At 43.7% G+C, this 23211-nt stretch overlaps 1 protein-coding gene across 1 annotated transcript in view; it reads right to left on the bottom strand.

Annotated features, from left to right (window-relative positions):
* The window catches only part of LOC121574923 (metabotropic glutamate receptor 4-like), a 126056-nt gene extending 103182 nt beyond the window's left edge, over positions 1–22874 (bottom strand). The window contains exon 1 of the mRNA XM_045222838.1: positions 22657–22874. Coding sequence (XP_045078773.1) covers positions 22657–22768 — 112 coding nt within the window. The 5' untranslated portion in view covers positions 22769–22874. The remainder of the gene's footprint in view (positions 1–22656) is intronic.
* Positions 22875–23211: the final 337 nt, after the last annotated feature.

Raw genomic sequence — 23211 nt, 5'->3', positions numbered from 1 at the left:
AGTCCATCATTACTTTAAGACATGAATGTCAGTCAATATGGAAAATGTGAAAAACTTTGATGGTTTCTTCAAGTACAGTCGCAAAAACCATCAAGCGCTATGATGAAACTGGCTCTCATGAGGACCGCCACAGGAATGGAAGACCCAGAGTTACCTCTGCTGCAGAGGATAAGTTCATTAGAGTTACCAGACTCAGAAATTGCAGCCCAAATAAATGCTTCAGAGTTCTAGTAACAGCCACATCTCAACATCAACTGTTCAGAGGAGACTGTGTGAATCAGGCCTTAATGGTTGAATTGCTGCAAAGAAACCACTACTAAAGGACACCAATAATAAGAAGAGACTTGCTTGCGCCAAGAAACATGAGCAATGGACAGTAGACCGGTGGAAATCTGTCCTTTGGTCCAAATTTGAGATTTCTGGTGCAAACCGCCGTGTCTTTGTGACGCGGTGTGGGTGAACGGATGATCTCCACATGTGTATTTCCCACAGTAAAGCATGGAGGAGGAGGTGTTATGGTGTGGGGGTACACTTAAACAGCATGGCTACCACAGCATTCTGCAGCGATACGCCATCCCATTTGATTTGGGCTTAGTGGGACTATCATTTTTTTTTTTACAGGACAATCACCCAACACACCTCCAGGCTGTGTAAGGGATATTTCACCAAGAAGGAGAGTGATGGAGTGCTGCATCAGATGACCTGGCCTCCACAATCCCCCGACCTCAACCCATTTGAGATGGTTTGGGATGAGTCGGACGGCAGTGTGAAGGAAAAGCAGCCAACATGTGCTCAGCATATTTGGGAACTCTTTCAAGACTGTTGGAAAAGCATTCCAGGTGAAGCTGGTTGAGAGAATGCCAAGAGTGTGCAAAGCTGTCATCAAGGCAAAGGGTGACTATTTGAAGAATCTCAAATATAAAATATATTTTGATTTGTTTAACACTTTTTTGGTTACTACATGATTCCATATGTATTATTTCATAGTGTTGATGTCTTCACTATTATTCTACAATGTAAAAAATAAAGAAAAACACTTGAATGAGTAGGTGTGTCCAAACTTTTGACTGGTACTGTACATGTTTGCGAACACATGGCTAACTATTTTTTTATTTTTTTATTTTTTAGGGTTAGATCAGCTTTAATATTTCAGATTGTAACTTCCATCAATGTAATTGTCTTCATCACTTCCAATCCCCCATATGTTTGTTTTTTCTCGCAAATATACATACATACATACATACATACTTTTTTAAAATATATTTCCCTTCATTACTTTCCAGCCCCACATGTCTAACCTTTGCTTAAACAGCAGCTCTTAGTGAACATGTGTTTTGGAGTTACCTTTCTAGCTAATAGGCTATGTTAGAGTTTACACTTCCTCTTCCAATTATAATATGGGGAGGTTAAAATAATGAAAATCTATCTACCAAATCTATTCACTTTTAAAATGTTGATTACTTCTCCTTGCCATTATCATGGGGCGGCAGGTAGCTTAGTGGTTAAGAGCGTTGTGCCAGTAACCGAAAGGTCGCTGGTTCTAATCCCCGAGCCAACTAGGTGAAAAATCTGTCTGTGCCCTTAAGCAAGGCACTTAACCCTAATTGCTCTGGATAAGAGCGTCTGCTAAATAACTTAAATGTAATGTAAATGTGTTAACGTATGATGGGGGTCGCTGGGTCACCGGTTTGTCTGGTAGGGGGTCCCTGGGCAAGAAAAGGTTGAAGACCCCTTCTCTAATTGAAGCATTGAATGGTGGTGGTGATGTCCAGAGGATGCTTGACCACACGATGTGCTAGACATGCAATGCCAGTGTGAATGAATTGAGCTCTTAGTATTTATCTCACTGCTATAGACACCAATGTGTTCTATCTTACTGCGAAGATCCCAGGCCTTAAGGCGTTTTCCTTGGCACTGTTAGTTAATTGTGCACTACTAGTCCCTAATTCTAATGAATATTCATGAAAATGCTATTGGGCCTAGAGAGAGGGAGTTGTGCAAAACGCTGCCAGATTTTAGACTATGACCCATGCTTGATCATTTGTTTATCCTGGCAGCCTTGTCACATAATTGATCCCATTCATTGATTGAGCTGAATTGAAGTTGCTAGATCATTGCTGGGAGCATCTGAGAAAAATGTGCACCTAAATGATTGATAGGGAACTGAAGGCCACAGGAGCTGGAGCATTGCCTAAATGCAAGTGAGTGTTTTTCTCTTTGCCAGCTTGGGGCCAACCCATTAATAAACCCAGCAAATCATGATAGCTGCTATATTGATTTCAGTTGTGTGCCCTCTGTTCAACTAGCCCTCACACTAACACTCTGCCTCAGTAAACACAATCTTTAAAAGGGTCACCTGTGTGTTTCAAATATGTTGACAGTACAAGAGCAAAGTGTAAGGTCTTGAAGGTTGATGGTATTCATGCTAGAGTAGGATTTTATGTGACTACTCATTGACGAATACAGACCTTGCAAATTTACCTTTGGTGCTTTTAACTAGCAAGATAGTACCCTTATCTACACAATCTTTCCTTACAGTGGCTTCCAAAAGTATTCACCCCCCCTTGGCATTTTTCCTATTTTGTTGCCTTACAACCTGAAATTAAAATTGATTTTGGGGGGGGTTGTATCATTTGATTTACACAACATGCTTACCACTCTGAAGATGCACAATATTTTCGGTGAAACAAACAAGAAATAAGACAAAAAAACAGAACTTGAGCGTGCATAACTATTCACTCCCCCAAAGTCAATACTTTGTAGAGACACCTTTTGCAGCAATTACAGCTGCAAGTCTCTTGGGGTATGTCTCTATAAGCTTGGCACATCTAGCCACTGGGAATGGGCAAAACTGCTCCAGATCCTTCAACTTGGATGGGTTCCGCTGGTGTACATAAATCTTTAACTCATACCACAGATTCTCAATTGGATTGAGGTCTGGGCTTTGACTAGGCCATTCCAAGACATTTTAATGTTTCCCCTTAAACCACTCAAGTGTTGCTTTAGCAGTATGCTTAGGGTCATTGTCCTGCTGGAAGGTGAACCTCTGTCCCAGTCTCAAATCTCTGGAAGACAAACAGGTTTCCCTCAAGAATTTCCCTGTATTTAGCGCCATCCATCATTCCTTCAATTCTGACCAGTTTCCCAGTCCCTGCCGATGAAAAACATCCCCACAGCATGATGCTGCCACCACCATGCTTCACTGTGAGGATGGTGTTCTCGGGGTGATGAGAGGTGTTGGGTTTGCGCCAGACATAGCATTTTCCTTGATGGCCAAAAAGCTCAATTTTAGTCTCATCTGACCAGAGTACCTTCTTCCATATGTTGGGGAGTCTCCCACATGCCTTTTGGCAAACACCAAACGTCTTTGCTTATTTTTGTCTTTAAGCAATGGCTTTTTTCTGGCCACTCTTCCGTAAAGCCCAGCTCTGTGGAGTGTATGGCTTAAAGTGGTCCTATGGACAGATACTCAAATTCTTTTAAACAAGTTGTTTTTTTCACTTCACCAATTTGGACTATTTTGTGTATGTCCATTACATGAAATCCAAATAAAAATCCATTTAAATTACAGGTTGTAATGCAACAAAATAGGAAAAACGCCAAGGGGGATGAATACTTTTGCAAGGCACTGTATAGTACAGTACACTGATAATTTATCTTATCAGTCCTCCTAGCTTTACCCCTTTGCTATGGTAACGTCCTGCCAAAATCAATTCCAAAGTGCCAAGTCTCACAATGTTAGATAACTCTGAAAGTTAGAACTGTTTCTCTCTGCAACTTTCAACAACTCTCTCTCTCTCTCATTTCGCAACCCCTCTCCCTGTTCTTTTTAGCAGGTTCTGTTCAGCGCATTGTCATTGGTAAGGGGAATGACACGTCCTGAGTCAAAGTGACATTATGTCAGAATTGTATCCTGTGATTCCTGCCAGACTCAATCACTCTTGCCGTGCGCCTCATTCAAAATCAAATTGGAAACACTCTTGCAGAGCCTCCATTACTTAGACTCCAGCATAATGTCTCCAATAACACTTAAATACTTGAACTCCAGCCAAGCAAGGCGTTCAGATGAATTTAGCAGAGAAAGTGGCATACCTCTCTTTGACTGAGTTTTGATACTGGCAAAGAGAACAGGAGAATTACGCTAAACTTTTAAACAGCAACAATCAAATTCAAGTTTGTTTTCCCTTCTTGCCACTAAAATAGCTATGCCGGTATCTCTTTCTGTACTGGCAGAAAGGATTACATTTTATAATGCTGCCACAGCCTCCTGCTGCTTGTCTAGGAGACTGATAGATAGCAACACATTATCATGAAGCAGCGAGGGGTCTACTGTTTATGTGCATCTGTTTTGGCTGAAACAGTCCCACATAAAAACGAGACTGTGATGTGTAAAGCCAAAGGGGAACAATCAGAAATGCCTGGGTGCCAAGTTGGCTGCAACTCCTCACAGATAGCCTAACAGAAGGATGATGACGCCGGAGGAGATGGCTGCCGTTTTTATGGGCTCCTAACCAATTGTGCTATTGTGTGTGTTTTTTCGCGTTATTTGTAACTTATTTTGTGCATAATGTTTCTGCCACTGTCTCTTATGACAATAAAGAGCTTCTGGATATCAGGACAGCGATTACTCACCTCGTACTGGCCGAAGATTTTTTCTTTAACGAGTCGGGCGCGAAGGATTTACTTCAGACACCCGACAAGGCCCAAATCCCCGTCATTCGCAGGAGAAAGAGACGGAGATATCGGGGACGTAGGTCGGGGTGCCTTGTAAGGATTCGGCGGCGAGCGGGTAATCTGCCTCTACCATCAGTCCTATTAGCCAATGTACAATCATTGGATAACAAAATAGATGAGCTACGATCACGAATATCCTACCAACGGGACATAACATTTTTTAATATCTTATGTTTCTCCGAGTTGTGGCTGATTGACGACATGGATAACATACAGCTGGCGGGGTTTATGCTGCATCGGCAAGATAGAACAGTTGCCTCCGGTAAAACAAGGGGTGGCGGTCGGTGTATATATGTAAACAGCTGGTGCACAAAATCTAATATTAAGGAAGTCTCAAGGTTTTGCTCACCTGAGGTAGAGTATCTCATGATAAGCTGTAGACCACACTATTTACCAAGAGAGGTTTCATCTATATTTTTCATAGCTGTCTATTTACCCCCACAAACCGATGCTGGCACTTAGACTGCACTCAATGAGCTGTATAAGACCATAAGCAAACAGGAAAACGCTCATCCAGAGGTGGCGCTCCTAGTGGCCGGGGACTTTAATGAAGGGAAACTTACATCCGTTTTTAGCTCATTTCTACCAGCATGTTAAATGTGCCACTAGAGGGGAAAAAAACTATAGACCACCTTTACTCCACACACAGAGATGCGTACAAAGCTCGCCCTCCATTAGGCAAATCTGACCATAATTATATCCTCCTGATTCCTGCTTACAAGCAAAAACTAAAGCAGGAAGCACCAGTGACTCGGTCAATAAAGAAGAGGTCGGATGACGCAGATGCTAAGCTACAGGACTGTTTTGCTAGCACAGACTAGAATATGTTCCGGGATTCTTCCGATGGCATTGAGGAGTGCACCACATCAGTCACTGGCTTCATCAATAAGTGCATTGATGACGTCACCCCCACAGTGACCGTACGTACATACCTCAACCAGAAGCCATGGATTACAGGCAACATCCGCACTGAGCTAAAGGGTAGAGCTGCCGCTTTCAAGGAGAGGGACTCTAACCCGGACCCATCCTATAAGGAGGATGTCAGAGACCTGGCTGTGTGGTGCCACGATAGCAAAATCTCCCTCAACGTGATCAAGACAAAGGAGATGATTGTGGACTACAGGAAAAGGAGGACCGAGCATGCCCCCATTCTCATCGACAGGGCTGTAGTGGAGCAGGTTGAGAGCTTCAAGTTCCTTGGTGTCCACATCACCAACAAACTATCATGGTCCAAACCATCAAGGCAGTCATGAGGAGGGCACGACAAAGCCTATTCCCCCTCAAGAGACTGTTAAATTTGACATGGGTCCTCAGATCCTCAAAAAGTGCTATAGCTGCACCATCGAGAGCATCCTGACTGGTTGCATCACCGCCTGGTATAGCAACTGCTACAGAGGGTAGTGCGTACGGCCCAGTACAGCACTGGGGCCAAGCTTCCTGCCATCCAGGACCTCTATACCAGGTGGTGTCAGAAGACCCTAAAAATTGCCAAAGACTCCAGCCACCCTAGTCATAGACCGTTCTCTCTGCTACCGTACGGCAAGCGGTACCGGAGCACCAGGTCTAGGTCCAAAAGGCTTCTTAACAGCTTCTACCCACAAGCCATAAGACTCCTAAATGGCTACCCAGACTATTTGCATTGTCCCCCCACCCAACCCCTCTTTTACACTGCTGCTACTCTGTTTATTATCTATGCAGAGTAACTTTAACTCTACATACATGTACATATTACCTCAATTACCTCAACTATCCTGTGCCCCCGCACATTGATTCTGTACAGGTATCCCCTGTATATAGCCTCGCTACTGTTATTTTACTGCTGCTCTTTAATTATTTGTTATTTCTTTTTTTTTACTTTTTTTTCTAAACTGCATTGTTGGTTAAGGGCTTGTAAGTAAGCCTTTCACTGTAAGGTCTACACTTGTTGTATTCGGCGCATGTGACCAATCACATTTGATTTGATGATAGCTGGGAAATAAACATTAAAGTATTCCATCCAAAATGGTTGAATTGAGCATCTTGTTTGTTCCTGTTTTGAGGAAAAAGTCAACAATCTATTTTGACTGCTTTTGTTGTGATGCTGAAATCCATCAACTCCTAATCCATCAACAGTGAATAGAATATTGCATATGTCAGAATAATTTGGGCTTTTCTTCCAGGTTCATCATTTTCGTAAAACCTGAATAATTGTTTAGAAATTGAGTGCAGGTTTCTTCCAATGAAGGTGAAAGTGGGAATCCTTACAGACAGCTCTAAGCTAAAGCTGTTTATTTCTCTACACCCCATTCAATCAATCCTCTGTTGAGCCCTGAGTTCAAACGTCAGCCCGACCTCATCAGCGCTAATAGACCAATCGCAATACTATTTGTATCTCAGTGTGCAACCTATTACCTTATGGAAATCTTATTAATGAAACTGCATTAAATGTGAATGTTTTTTTTCTTCTGAATCCAGTTTCCGTAGTTAAGGTTTGAGTGATTTCAGATAGCTGTGTTGGAAGATTGTTCATCCACCAAGTCATGGTTTGTGATGGTTTTTTCGTGGGCACCAGGCTACAATCTATCCTATGTGTCACATGTGACGGCAGCCTGTCTCCCCTGTCTCCCTCTCATCTCCCCGATGCCTCCCCTCTCGCCCTGTCTCCACCAGTCTCCCCCTGGTCTCTCCCTGCCTCTCCCCCTGGTCTCCTCGCTGCCTCTCCGCTCCCCCTGGTCTCCCCCTGCCTCTACCCCTGTCTCCACCCGTCTCCCCCTGCGTCTCCACCCGTCTCCCCCTGCGTCTCCACCAGTCTCCCTCTGCCTCCCCCCTGGTCTCCCCGCTGCCTCCCCTCTCCCCGCTGCCTCCCTCCCCCTGGTCTCCCCCTGCCTCTCCGCTCCCCCTGCCTCCCCCGTCTCCCCCTGTCTCCACCAGTCTCCCCGCTGCCTCCCTCCCCTGGTCTCCCCGTGCCTCTCCCCTGTCTCCCCGCTGCCTCCCTCCCCCTGCCTCTCCCCCTGTCTCCCCGCTGCCTCCCCCGTCTCCTTCTGCCCCTCTTCCATGCTACTTCCAAATTGACCCTTCAAGGTCCTCGTGCAGAAACAAAATTACATTTGTCCCTCATTACAAGAAGCCTGGGGATTTTTTTAATAGTTGGAAATGTCTGACAGTGGTGAACACTGCAGAATAATTATTATGTAAATTTGCTGAGAGGTCGGGTTCCCATTGTTGCAAGGGGCCAAGGACTCACATCAGGGTCTCTTAGTGGAGGTGTGAGCCATCTGCTTGTGACAATACCTCTCATGTTGATTCATTTCTCTCCACACAGGCTACTGGGGATACTGATTCATGTGCTCATCCATAATGGGGCTTCAGGTGCTTACATTTATTCCATTTGTGCTGCTGCACAACGAGGTCCTGATACAGTGCCTTGTAAAAGTATTCACCCCCCTTGGCGTTTTTCCTATTTTGTTGCATTACAACCTGTAATTTAAATGGATTTTTATTTGGATTTCATGTAATGGACATACACAAAATAGTCCAAATTGGGGAAGTGAAAAAATAACTTGTTTCAAAAAATTCTATAAAATAAATAACGAAAAAGTGGTGCGTGCATATGTATACACCCCCTTTGCTATGAAGACCCTAAATAAGATATGGTGCAACCAATTACCTTCAGAAGTCACATAATTAGTTAAATAAAGTCCACCTGAGATTGCACAAAGTGTCACATGATCTCAGTGTATATACACACCTGTTCTGAAAGGCCCCAGAGTCTGCAACATCACTAAGCAAGGGGCACCACCAAGCAAGCGGCACCATGAAGACCAAGGAGCTCTCCAAACAGGTCAGGGACAAAGTTGTGGAGAAGTACAGGTCAGGGTTGGGTTATAAAAAAATATCAGAAACTTTGAACATCCCACGGAGCACCATTTAAATCCACTATTAAAAAATGGAAAGAATATGGCATCACAACAAACCTGCCAAGAGAGGGCCGCCCACCAAAACTCACAGACCAGACAAGGAGGGCATTAATCAGAAAGGCAACAAAGAGACCAAAGATAACCCTAAAGGAGCTGAAAAGCTCCACAGCGAAGATCGGAGTATCTGTCCATAGGACCACTTCAAACACTCCACAGAGCTGGGCTTTACGGAAGAGTGGCCAGAAAAAAAACATTTCTTTAAGAAAAAAATAAGCAAACACGTTTGGTGTTCGCCAAAAGGCATGTGGGAGACTCCCCAACATATGGAAGAAGGTACTCTGGTCAGATGAGACTAAAATTGAACCCAACATCTCTCATCACCCCGAGAACACCATCCCCACAATGAAGCATGGTGGTGGCAGCGGGGGGGTGAATAGTTTTGCAAGCTCAAGTTTTCTGTTTTTCTGTCTTATTTCTTGTTTGTTTCACAATAAAATATATTTTGCATCTTCAAAGTGGTAGGCATGTTGTGTAAATCAAATGATACAAACCCCCCAAAAAATCTATTTTAATTCCAGGTTGTAAGGCAACAAAATAGGGAAAATGTCAAGGGGGGTGAATACTTTCGCAAGCCACAGTAGATCTTTTGACTTGTTTTTTTCCCACTTAACAGGGGCTTTCATCCAGCCATACCCGATAAGAGGAGATTGGGAATGTATGGTTATGGGTATGGCAGTAGTACTTAGTTTCCCATTATAGGCCACTTGTTGCACCCCTCTCAGACCTTCAAAGCCCAATCACAATATAGTGGAGGTTTTGTCACACAATGGGGGAGTAGAAGACGTAGAATTTATCTTCACCCTGTAGGGATTATGCATCAGGGTTAGGGTCAATCCCATTTCAATTTATTCCATTCAGGAGATGCATTGACATTCAATTCATGAATGGGAAAAATTCCATTTATCTTCATAAAGGGGTTTTCAAAGCATGAATAGAATTTGAATTCCCTTCCTGTATTGATAGAATGGAACTGGAATGGAATTGATCCCAGACCTTGTTGTGTACTGTAGACAAAGGATCTGTGTTCCAAGGTAATTCATGGCTATTCTGTAGGAGGCTTATATCCCCTCCTATAGGGAAAGCAACAGAGGACGGGTATGTCCTCTTCAACTTCTCAGCACTGACAACAAGTTAATGTTGAATTACCATTTAAACAACCCAACTGAAACAAAGGAAGTTATTGTAATGACTCAAACCAGTACCATTTTTGGAGAAGTATTAACTATTACCGTTAGATCCCCTGGCAGTGTTCAGGCTGTATAGGAATTGCATTTTCCCCCAGTCAAGACCACTGTAAGAATTTCAATAACTCCGCTTTCCAGCAAACTCGTGGCCTTCAATGGACATTGTCTTTACATTTAGTTAATAGTATATTCTCGGATCAAATGTACAGAAGTATTTTTGTAGTATTAGGGAATATTACAGAATATTATGTTAGTATTATAGAATATTACATAATTACAAAATGACAAAAAATATACAGATATCCTTTAAGTATTTCAGTTACATGTAAAAAAAAAAGTTTCATAATAATGCAAATGATATCCGAATTGTCCTGCTTGATTAACGATATGAAGACATTCGAAGTCGATTAGTATAAGCTCTAAATCTGATCCCGTTTACTCTCAATTTGTTCTAATGAGAAGGAGTTGGAACCATAGAATTGTAATCCAGATTAGCTGCATGAGTTGATCAATTTCCATAATCTTCTGATTCCGTTTCACTAAAAAACCTTTCCTTAATGAGTTATTGTTGCAATGGAAAACATTTAGTCACTTCCGCCTACAAGCCATTCAGCCACAAAGACGTGCGCATGCATCCATACAGTACAAACACACACGCGTACACACACACACACGCGCTACTCCAATTCTTGTTTCCATTATCATTGTCCCAGTGGCCAGGATGTTTCAGAGTTTTATCACCATTCCATGTTTGGATTCTCCAATTATCTCATTAATTTTCTACCCTTTAATACGTTTCATTTTCTGCTCTTCCCCTCCAAATTGATTGCCTCTCCTGTTGGTAAACGCAATTTGGTAACCACAAATCGAATCAAAACTGAATTCCTGGGCACACGATGGAGCAGCCGAGTGATTGGGAGCCCTCGTAATGTTGATCTCTCCCACAAAATTATAGTCATATATTAGCTTAGCTGACGCTAACCTTATCTATAGTCATTCACAACGTCTTTTGTGGCCAATTTGTGCAGCCTCCTCAGGGTACTTCAAGATAAATTAAACATCCAGTGGACATTTAACATTCTTTCTTCCCTCCAACTTTCTCTGAGCCTTTCCCCATGTAGAACACACAGTTACTTTTACTGTTCTACTGCTGTTGATTCAATCAGTCATTCCACATCTACGTGTATATGACTTTTACTTTCCTGAGTCATATTAACCTCTTAAGGATCTGACCTTTTTTTTTAATTTTCGCCTAAAATGACTTACCCAAATCAAACTGTCTGTAGCTCAGGACCTGAAGCAAGGATATGCATATTCTTGATACCATTTACATTTACATTTGAAAGGAAACACTTTGAAGTTTGTGAATATGTGAAATTAATGTAGGAGAATATTACACATTAGATCTGGTAAAAAATTATACAAACAAAAAAACATGCTTTTTAAAAAAAAATTTATTTTTATTATCATCTTTGAAATGTAAGAGAAATGCCACTATAATATTGCAGTTTAGGCGCAATTTAGATTTTGGCCACTAGATGGCAGCAGTGTGTGCGCAAAGTTTCAGATTGATCCAGTGAAGCGTTACAAAATAGTCCAGTATTGCATCTACATTTTACATTTTAGTCATTTAGCAGAGTGCATACATTTTCATACTGGCCCCCCGTCGGAAACAAACCCTACAGCCCTGGCATTGCAAGCGCCATGCTCTACCGACTGAGCTACAGGGGACTTCTCTAGTCTGCCCGAATGTGCCGAATTGGTCAATTGATACATTTTCAAGTACATACCTATAGAGCACATACATTATGTATTACCATATCATTTTTGTAAGTTGACACACTTCCAGGAATGTCATACATGATGGATCATTAGCTTTATACACTACCTTTCACACATCTAGATGGCCGGGCGGGGTGGGTGTGGAGCCAGAGATAGCAGGGGTTCAAACTGTAGAACCCAGTTCCTACATTTGGCGTAGCCAAGATGGCGTAGCAGTGCGGTCGTGTGTTCTGTTGTGTCCTCGTGTAAATAGCTTTATTTTTATTAATTTTTTTGTCTCACTTTTCCATCCTTTAACTAAATATACTTTCCTGCAACCTGCCTCACCCAATGTGGAACGGATTCTATTATTTCTTTATACCTTTTATCAAGAACCTCTGACTGAAACAACTAGTCAGTTAGCCAGCTAACTAGCTACTTGCTATTAGCCGTCTTCACCACTGTCCGTGGCCTGCACTACATACCAGCCAGCTCTAGCCTGGACAATTATTGGCCAGTCTGCACAGCGTGCTATCGACCCAGAGCATATCAGATTTTCTGCCAGAATCACTGGACCTTAACACCGGATCATCGCAACTAGCTAGATGCAACCGAATGGCTGTTGTTGTTGTTGGCTAATCACCACTGTCTGAAGCACGCACCAGTTAGCCTTGAGCTAGCCACGAGCCCATCTCCCGGCTATCTACCTCTCTGTCAACCGGACGGGACCTCCTAGTGTTGACACGGAGCCCCACCGATCCATCACGACTGGTCTGCCGACGTAATCGTCTGATGTGGTTTCAACAGGCTTCCCGTTGCGACGACCACGAAGATCCATCTGCTAGCCCCGGCCCGCTAGCACACGCAATCAACAGCCATGCTTCCTGCTCGCCTGTGCTGTAGTAGCCTACGAACTGCTCCCGGACTCACCTATTGCTGTTCACTGGACCTTATGATCACTCAGCTACACAGCTGATGCCTGCTGGACTGTTCCTTTACACGGTATCCCATCCTGTTTATCTGTTTAGCCTCAGCCCAAACTTTTGTCGCCATTACCAGTTGTTGTCTTAGCTCTCTCGAATATCACCTGTGATTGCATTATGCCTCTTTCCCATGTCAATATGCCGTGCCTATTGCTGTTTGGGTTAGTTCTTATTGTACTATTTCACTGTAGAGCCCGCAGTCCTGCTCAACCTGCCTCACATAGCTCCTTTGTCCCACCCCCCATACACGCGGAGACCGACTCAATCGGTGCCTCCAGTGATGCTATCGCTTTCATCGTTACAAAATGCTTAGGTTTACCTCCACTGTACTCATATCCTTCCATATCCTTGTCTGTACATAATGCCCTGAATCTATTCTACAATGCCCGAAAATCTGCCCCTTTTATTCTCTGTACCCAACGCACTAGAAGACCAGTTCTTAAAGCCTTTAGCCGTATCCTTATTCTATTCCTCCTCTGGTGATGTAGAGGTTAACCCAGGCCCTGTAGCCCCCATTATCACTCCTACTCCCCAGGCGCTATCATTTGTTGACTTCTGTAACCGTAAAAGCCTTGGCTTTTTGCATGTTACCATCAGAAGCCTCCTCCCTAAGTTTGAGTTATTCACTGTGTTAGTACACTCTGCCAACCCTGATGTTCTAGCAGTGTCTGAATCCTGGCTTAGGAAGGCCACCAAAAATTAAAAAATGTCCATCCCGAACTACAACATTTTACGTCTAGATAGAACTGCCAAAGGGGGCGGAGTTGCAATCTACTTTAGAGAGAGCCTGCAGAGCTCTATCATACTATCCAGGTCTGTGCCCAAACAGTTTGAGCTTCTACTTCTAAAAATCCACCTTTCCAGAAATAAGTCTCTCACTGTTGCTGCTTGCTACAGACCCCCCTCAGCCCCCAGTTGTGCCCTGGACACCATATGTGAATTGCTTGCCCCCCATCGATCCTCAGAGTTCGTACTGCTTGGTGACCTAAACTGGGATATGCTTAACACCCCGGCCGTCCTACAATCTAAACTAGATACCCTCAATCTCATACAAATTATCAAGGAACCTACCAGGTACAACCCTAAATCCGTAAACATAGGCACACTCATAGATATCATCCTGACTAATTTACCCTCTAAATACACCTCCGCTGTCTACAACCAGGATCTCAGCGATCACTGCCTCATTGCCTGCATCCGTAATGGGTCCGCGGTCAAACGACCACCCCTCATCACTGTCAAATGCTCCCTAAAACACTTCAGCGAGCAGGCCTTTCTAATTGACCTGGACTGGGTATCCTGGATGGATATTGACCTCATTCCGTCAGTAGAGGATGCCTGGATGTTATTTAAAAGTGCTTTCCTCTCCATCTTAAATAAGCATGCCCCATTCAAGAAATTCAGAACTAAGAACAGATATAGCCCCTGGTTCACCCCAGACTTGACTGCCCTTGACCAGCACAAAAACATCCTGTGGCGTACTGCATTAGCATCGAACAGCCCCCGCGATATGCAACTTTTCAGGGAAGTCAGGAACCAATATGCACAATCAGTTAGGAAAGCAAAGGCTAGCTTTTTCAAACAGAAATTTGCATCCTGAAGCACTAAATCTAAAAAGTTTTGGGACACTGTAAAGTCCATGGAGAATAAGAGCACCTCCTCCCAGCTACCCACTGCACTAAGGCGAGGAAACACTGTCAACACCGATAAATCTATGATCATCGAGAATTTCAATAAGCATTTTGCTACGGCTGGCCATTCTTTCCACCTGACTACCCCTACACCGGCCAACAGCTCTACACCCTCCGCTGCAACTTGCCCATGCCCCCCCCGCTTCTCCTTCACCCAAATTCAGATAGCTGATGTCCTGAAAGACCTGCAAAATCTGGACCCCTACAAATCAGCTGGGCTAGACAATCTGGACCCTTTCTTTCTAAAATTATCCGCCGAAATTATCGCAACCCCTATTACTAGTCTGTTCAACCTCTCTTTCGTATCGTCTGAGATCCCCAGAGATTGGAAGGCTGCTGCGGTCATCCCCCTCTTCAAAGGGGGTGACACTCTAGATCCAAACTGTTACAGACCTATATCCATCCTGCCCTGCCTTTCGAAAGTATTTGAAAGCCAAGTTAACAAACAGATCACCGACCATTTCGAATCCCACCGTACCTTCTCCGCTATGCAATCTGGTTTCCGAGCTGGTCATGGGTGCACCTCAGCCACGCTCAAGGTCCTGAACGATATAATAACCGCGATCGATAAAAGACAGTACTGTGCAGCCGTCTTCATCGACCTGGCCAAGGCTTTTGACTCTGTCAATCACTGCATTCTTTTTGGCAGACTAAATAGCCTTGGTTTCTCAAACGACTGCCTTTCCTGGTTCACCAACTACTTCTCAGATAGAGTTCAATATGTCAAATCGGAGGGCCTGTTGTCTGGACCTCTGGCAGTCTCTATGGGGGTGCCACAGTGTACAAATCTTGGGCCGACTCTATTCTCTGTGTATATCAATGATGTCGCTCTTGCTGCTGGTGACTCTCAGATCCACCTCTACGCAGAAGATACCATTTTGTATACATCTGGCCCTTCATTGGACACTGTGTTAACAAACCTCCAAACAAGCTTCAATGCCATACAACACTCCTTCCGTAGCCTCCAACTGCTATTAAACGCTAGTAAAACTAAATGCATGTTCTTCAATCGAACGCTGCTTGCAACCGCCCGCCCGACTAGAATCACTACTCTCGGCGGGTCTGACTTAGAATATTTGGACAACTACAAATTCCTAGGTGTCTGGTTAGACCGTAAACTCTCCTTCCAGACTCACATTAAGCATCTCCAATCCAAAGTTAAATCTAGAATCGGCTTCCTATTTCGCAACAAAGCCTCCTTCACTCATGCTGCTAAACATGCCCTCCTAAAACTGACTATCCTACCGATCCTTGACTTCAGCGATGTCATTTACAAAATAGCTTCAAACACTCTACTCAGCAAATTGGATGCAGTCTATCACGGTGCCATCCGTTTTGTCACCAAAGCCTCATGTACTACCCACCACTGTGACCTGTACGCTCTCGTTGGCTGGCCCTCACTATATATACGTCGCCAAACCCACTGGCTCCAGTTCATCTATAAATCACTTCTAGGCAAATCCTCACCTTATCTTAGCTCATTGGTCACCATAGCAACACCCACCCATAGTATACGTTCCAGCAGGTATATCTCACTTGTCATCCCCAAAGCCAACACCTCCTTTGGCCACCATTCCTTCCAGGTCTCTGCTGCAAATGACTGGAACAAACTCTGAAGCTGGAGACACTTATCTCCCTCACTAACTTTAAGCATCAGTTGTCAGAGCAGCTTACCGATCACTGCACCTGTACACAGCCCATCTGTAATTAGTCCACCCAACTACCTCATCTCCATGTTATTTACATTGTTATTTATTTTGCTCATTTGCACCCCAGAATCTCTATTTGCACATCATCTTCTGCACATCTATCACTCCAGTGTTGTAAATTGTAATTATTTTGCACTATGGCCTATTTATTGCCTTACCTCCATAACTTACTACATTTGCACACACTGTATATAGATTCTCTATTGTTATTGACTGTACGTTTTTTTTACCCCATATGTAACTCTGTGTTGTTGTTGTTTTTATCACACTCCTTTGCTTTATCTTGGCCAGGCCGCAGTTGTAAATGAGAACTAAAATTTGAATATAAAAATGGATTTTATCGAACAAAACTATGCTACATTTTATTTCTGTGACCCTTAGGATGACAAATCAGAGCAAGATTACTGAATGTAAGTACATTATTTACCTTCAGAGGTGAATGTATCAAACCAGTTGCCGTGATACGTTTTTTGTTGTTGTGCACTCTCCTCAAACAATAGCATTGTCTTTTTTCACTGTAATAGCTACTGTAAATTGGACAGCGCAGTTAGATTAACATGAATTTAAGCTTTCTGCCCATATTTGACATGTTTATGTCCTGGGAAGTTTGCTGTTACTTACAACAGTCATGCTAATCACATTAGCGCACGATAGCTCAACCGTCCCGTATACAGGACACCGATCCCGTAGAGGTTAATGTCAATCAAATTCAAATCAAATTTTATTGGTCACGTACACATATTTACCAGATGTTATTGCGGATGTAGCGAAATACTTGGTCAGTATCAGGGTTGGGGTCAATTCCATTTAAATTCCTGTCAATTCAGAACTCATTCCAAACTCTTTTCATGGAAAAGCATTAAAGATAATTGGAATTGGGTCTGCTTTCTGAATTGACTGGAAATTAAATGGAATTGACCACAACCCTGGTAAGTCTACTCAAAACCGAGGACAAAACAATCACACATTTCCATCTACTTGGCTTCTACTGTGTCTCTACCAGCATGTCATCTGTCAAGACACAGTCATAGAGATGCCGGAGAGACACTGTCATTCACTCTGTCATAGAGATACCTGAGAGGCACGGTCATTCACTCTGTCATAAAGATGCCTGAAAGGTACAGTCAGGAGATGGCTGAGGGTGGCTGTTCCGTCCGTCTGGCCCAATTTAAGCACAGGCATGTCATTGTCTAAACGAACTACAACAGGACACATCTGGAGGACAATAGTCTAATCTCTGACCATAAATAAAGACATGAATGACCAGCGCGTAGGGTGAGGGGTTGAGAGTAAAAGGTCATAGAGTAAAAGGTCATAGAGTAAAAGGTCATATGGAACATCACAGAGTCTGCAGCTATCTGTTGTGTGGATTTATGGTAGATTAGGTTACAGACTGCCTTGATAGTTAGCTCTCCCTCTGTGATGTTCCAATCTGTTGTATGGATTTATGGTGGATTAGGTTACAGACTGCCTCATTGGGTGATTTGTTTTCTAGGGAGATATGAGGTGTCCAGTTTATCTGAATTTATTTTATATTCATTGTTTACCGATTTGTGTCATTCCATGTGAGTTCTGGCTAAATTGTGTGTGAATACAAAAAATCCCCATATTGACCTCTATCAAAGCTTCAGTTGCTTATTTATGTTTCTATATTCATTCTGAAAATGTTCTGAAAGAACCCTGGGCACAACATGTGATTCTGCACACACGCAGACAGTGACTCCGTCCTAATGGCTAGCTGGAATCTCGTTAGGGCCTTTATTGACAATGTGTTTCATTAACTTGATAGATGACATCTCTTAAGGCATGGTTCCACAGTAATCAAAAGCTCTGCGCCAAAGAGGGGTGTCTAGTTTGCGGTCAAAGTTGGCTCTCCACAGGTTTGGCCCTAATAGCCTACACTTTACTACCACTGCCGTGCCCTGCCTGTGTCCCGACCTGTCAGCATTTTATACATTTATTACACAAAAAAGCCTCTCACTGCCTCCCGACACACACACACACACACACACACACACACACACACACACACACACACACACACACACACACACACACACAGAGAGTGTTCTACTCAATCTCTTGGCACATGATCCAGCTCAAGTCTATCTGGGAAGTGTATTAGAAGAACCTCTGGATAACCTTTTGTAAAGGTTCACACTTCATTGAAAATAAACTGATTTTTGTTCCGAGTGAGAGGTATCTAAAATGTATAATCTATAGTTTCTATGAGATAAATGTAATACCTCTAATCATGGACGTTTTCCCAACTGCATGTGATGGCTACTACACATAAATTGACATAACAGTCTGGTTAACATTACAAAGATCACTTCAAAAAGAAGGGATGGTACTTAATCTCTCAGTTGCATTGCAGGAATCGCAAATACTGTGTCCATTTCAATCTCCATGGATTATTATAGACTTGTCGTAGACATCATAAAGATGTTTCATATACATTCCACTACAAGTAGTTGGCAGTCATTTCGCAACATCTCAGTGAATTTTAGCACTGTCAAAATGACACCCACACCTTCCCAGACTGTCCCTGATTAGTGGGTTGGGTGATTTAAAGTTTAGTCAAGGGGATGACAGTGATAGGATGGTAAATTGAGGCCAAGTCTGTCTCAGTCCACCGCTGCCTGCCCAGCCAAGTGCAAGCCAGGGACAGTCAGGGACATGACTAGGCCACCCCAAGGTCTCCTACATTTAATTTCCGTTCTGCTTAGTCAACCAAGTACAGTGACACTCCTTAGATACTCATTGGAGGGACTGGGAGAGACTGCTGGATTGGTGGAGAGGGAGCGAGAGAGAGACTGGAGGAGAGGAGTAGCGAGAGAGAGACTGGAGGAGAGGAGTAGCGAGAGAGAGACTGGAGGAGAGGAGTAGCGAGAGAGAGACTGGAGGAGAGGAGTAGCGAGGAGGGAGAGAGAGAGACTGGAGGAGAGGAGTAGTGAGGAGGAGGGGGGAGAGAGAGAGAGAGACTGGAGGGGGGAGAGAGACTGGAGGGGGAGAGAGAGACTGGAGGGGGAGAGAGAGAGACTGGAGGGGGAGAGAGACTGGAGGGGGGAGAGAGAGACTGGAGGGGGGGAGAGAGAGACTGGAGGGGGAGAGAGACTGGAGGGGGAGAGAGAGACTGGAGGGGGGGAGAGAGAGACTGGAGGAGGGGGAGAGAGAGAGACTGGAGGAGGGGGGAGAGAGAGAAACTGGAGGAGAGGAGTAATGAGAAGGGAGAGAGAAAGACTGGAGGAGAGGAGGAGAGAGAGAGACTGGAGGAGAGGAGGAGAGAGAGACTGGAGGAGAGGAGGAGAGAGAGAAACTGGAGGAGAGGAGTAATGAGAAGGGGGAGAGAGAGACTGGAGGAGAGGAGGAGAGAGAGAGACTGGAGGAGAGGAGGAGAGAGAGAGACTGGAGGAGAGGAGGAGAGAGAGAGAGACTGGAGGAGAGGAGTAATGAGAAGGGAGATTGAGAGAGAGGGCTCTTAAGTTGACTAATGGCAGTCACTTTTTCACTCTCTATTATTTTTGTTTTTATTGTAGAGATAAAAATGGTTGTGTCTCTTTTAATGTGTCATCTGTGTCCCATCCCTATTTGTTTCTGTGGATGTTGAGCAGAATGATGTCCGTATTCTGCTAACCAGGCAAGCTTGTATGAACTACATTTTAGGCTTGCTTGACAGAGATAAATGGACAGTGGATTCCAACACAAAACTTAATCAATCTTTTTGCTCAATAGTCTTGACACAATCCTATAAATTCAGAGCAATTCTTCGCACAGAGAACAACATTGTACAGGTGTGACAGCTAGTCATAGTGAAACGTACTGTTGCTATAAAATCATCCGGAATATGATAAATCCATTATGCTACCTTATTGATGCATTATGTAAAGTGTCTTCTTTGGGTTCTATAAAAACACTTTGTATATGCAATGTATTATAATGATAATATAATAGCATAATATACCTATAATTCTTTAGCATAATGTAGGCTACCTTATACTCATAATCACATGCTGTATCTACTGTTGGTTAAACACCTGGTTGTGGTGTACTGAAATACCTAATGTGTTAGGACACACCAATTTATCTTATTGCCTGTTTCCTTGATCGCTCTCCTCGAATTAAACCTAGTTTATTGATTCTGACTCCTGCTGGTTCTAATTCTTGAGGGGATGTCACGACTTCCTCCGAAGCTGCCTCCTCTCCTTGTTCGGGCAGGCTTCGGCGTTCGTCGTCACCGGCCTTCTAGCCACTGCCGCTCCATATCTCATCATTCCATTTGTCTTGTCTTGTCTATTACACACACCTGGTTCATATCACCTCATTAGTACATATATAAGTGTTCCCTCTGCCCCCCTTGTCCTTGTGGGTGATTGTTGAATGTGAGATGCGAGTAGCTCGGTTGAGCTACGTGTACTTTGTATTGCCGGGGTATATTTTCCCTGTGTGCCTGTTTTTGTTCCAGTGCGCCTGTTTTGCGCACTGGACTGTTTGACGCTATCCAGTGTAACTTTGTACTATGGAATAAACTCTGTATTCTGTGATTTACCCTCCTGCGCCTGACTCCTTCAAATCACCTCTTACAGGGGACTACATTTCTCCACTACACTGTCCCACAGAGATATCCAGATGAGCTCTGTTTTCCATGTTAATGGTCTGTAGGGAAACAATAAAGATTGTAGAACTTACAGAGCTTGTACTGTGGCAGTTGAAAGTTGCGTATAACATGTTGTACCTTGACAACAAGTGTTGTTGCTATGCACAAGTGACATATTGCTAATGGAAAATTCAACTGACTGACAGCCACCTGTTTACAAAAGCTAACTAAATTATGTGCAATTTTGTCTGAATACAGAAACACACCCACATGTCTGGGAAAAGGCCTATAGAGAGAGCATTGTGTTTTGGGTTTTGATAAGTGGAGTTTGACGATGGAGTTGGTAAGAGACTATTGGCAGATTGTGTAATGCATTGCAAAGTTTGTCAACAAACACTCCACTAAATCTGAATTCCTTGACGACTGTGAGAGAAGAACAATGACCAAATGTAAAGTGGGTGTAGGCCCTCTTTAATTATTAATACTGTTGCCTATTTCTGACTTCAACACTTAACCTCAACACTCTCTTAGTGCTTTTGAGGCTGATGTGATTGACTTCAACACTTAACCTCAACACTCTCTTAGTGCTTTTGAGGCTGATGTGATTGACTTCAACACTTAACCTCAACACTCTTAGTGCTTTTGAGGCTGTGATTGACTTCAACACTTAACCTCAACACTCTCTTAGTGCTTTTGAGGCTGATGTGATTGACTTCAACACTTAACCTCAACACTCTCTTAGTGCTTTTGAGGCTGATGTGATTGACTTCAACACTTAACCTCAACACTCTCTTAGTGCGTTTGAGGCTGATGTGATTGACTTCAACACTTAACCTCAACACTCTCTTAGTGCTTTTGAGGCTGATGTGATCGACTTCAACACTTAACCTCAACACTCTCTTAGTGCTTTTGAGGCTGATGTGATTGACTTCAACACTTAACCTCAACACTCTCTTAGTGCTTTTGAGGCTGATGTGATTGACTTCAACACTTAACCTCAACACTCTCTTAGTGCTTTTGAGGCTGATGTGATTGACTTCAACACTTAACCTCAACACTCTCTTAGTGCTTTTGAGGCTGATGTGATTGACTTCAACACTTAACCTCAACACTCTCTTAGTGCTTTTGAGGCTGATGTGATTGACTTCAACACTTAACCTCAACACTCTCTTAGTGCTTTTGAGGCTGATGTGATTGACTTCAACACTTAACCTCAACACTCTCTTAGTGTTTTTGAGGCTGATGTGATTGACTTCAACACTTAACCTCAACACTCTCTTAGTGCTTTTGAGGCTGATGTGATTGACTTCAACACTTAACCTCAACACTCTCTTAGTGCTTTTGAGGCTGATGTGATTGACTTCAACACTTAACCTCAACACTCTCTTAGTGCTTTTGAGGCTGATGTGATTGACTTCAACACTTAACCTCAACACTCTCTTAGTGCTTTTGAGGCTGATGTGATTGACTTCAACACTTAACCTCAACACTCTCTTAGTGCTTTTGAGGCTGATGTGATCGACTTCAACACTTAACCTCAACACTCTCTTAGTGCTTTTGAGGCTGATGTGATTGACTTCAACACTTAACCTCAACACTCTCTTAGTGCTTTTGAGGCTGATGTGATTGACTTCAACACTTAACCTCAACACTCTCTTAGTGCTTTTGAGGCTGATGTGATCGACTTCAACACTTAACCTCAACACTCTCTTAGTGCTTTTGAGGCTGATGTGATTGACTTCAACACTTAACCTCAAGTTAGGACTAAAGTTATATATTCCATATCTAAATTTAGTATTCCACCCACATTCAAAGGTTTGTGGGAAGCGTTACTGTAATATCCTTATCTGTTGATGTATCGGTGCAGATCGTTGTTTTGGGTGAGATGTGTACAGTATATGGACTCATACGTTCAGAAGACAAACCCAGGGAAAATAGGTCAGCTCTACCACTAGGGGCCATCTTTTATTGAGTCATCCTCAGTTCATATGGCAAGAGGAATGATGAATGAACAGAACGAAAGCACAGAGAACCCACTAACCGTCCTCTCGAGACTTCTGTATGAAGGCATCCACGCCGCTCTCTCCGTAGTTGCCCTCTGACGCCACGGTGGAGACGTAGTTCCAGCGCATGGCCTTGACGATGTCCACCATGGCCTGGGCCTGGTATGTGTCCGGGGGCACCACGCGCGAGAAGAAGTCGTAACGCGTGTTGTCGCTCAGCTCCGGGGCCGTGGAGGCGTAACTCACCTGGGGGATCTAAGAGAGAAGAAGGGATGAGTTAAGATGGAGAAGAGGGGGGGGACAGCAAACAGTCAGTCTCAGGGGACAGGAATGATGATGGTATCCTGCAGACTGCCTGTCCTTCCTAACTGAACAGCAAGCCTCTCATCCTGCAGACTGCCTGTCCTTCCTGACTGAACAGCAAGCCTCTCATCCTGCAGATCCAGCTGGGTTGGCTCGTACCGTGCGCCGCAAGGGTCTCCTTTAGACTGCCGGGGGCCTCCTTTAAACTGTGGGTGAACTCCTTTAGACTGCAGGGGGAGGCAAGGGAGAGGCAGGGGAAAGCAGGTTCACTCAGCGAGGCGATGAGCGTG

The sequence above is a fragment of the Coregonus clupeaformis genome, chromosome 10, assembly GCF_020615455.1.
Source record: "Coregonus clupeaformis isolate EN_2021a chromosome 10, ASM2061545v1, whole genome shotgun sequence".
Lineage (NCBI taxonomy): Eukaryota > Metazoa > Chordata > Actinopteri > Salmoniformes > Salmonidae > Coregonus > Coregonus clupeaformis.
This window is presented reverse-complemented; position numbering and strand designations above follow the sequence as displayed.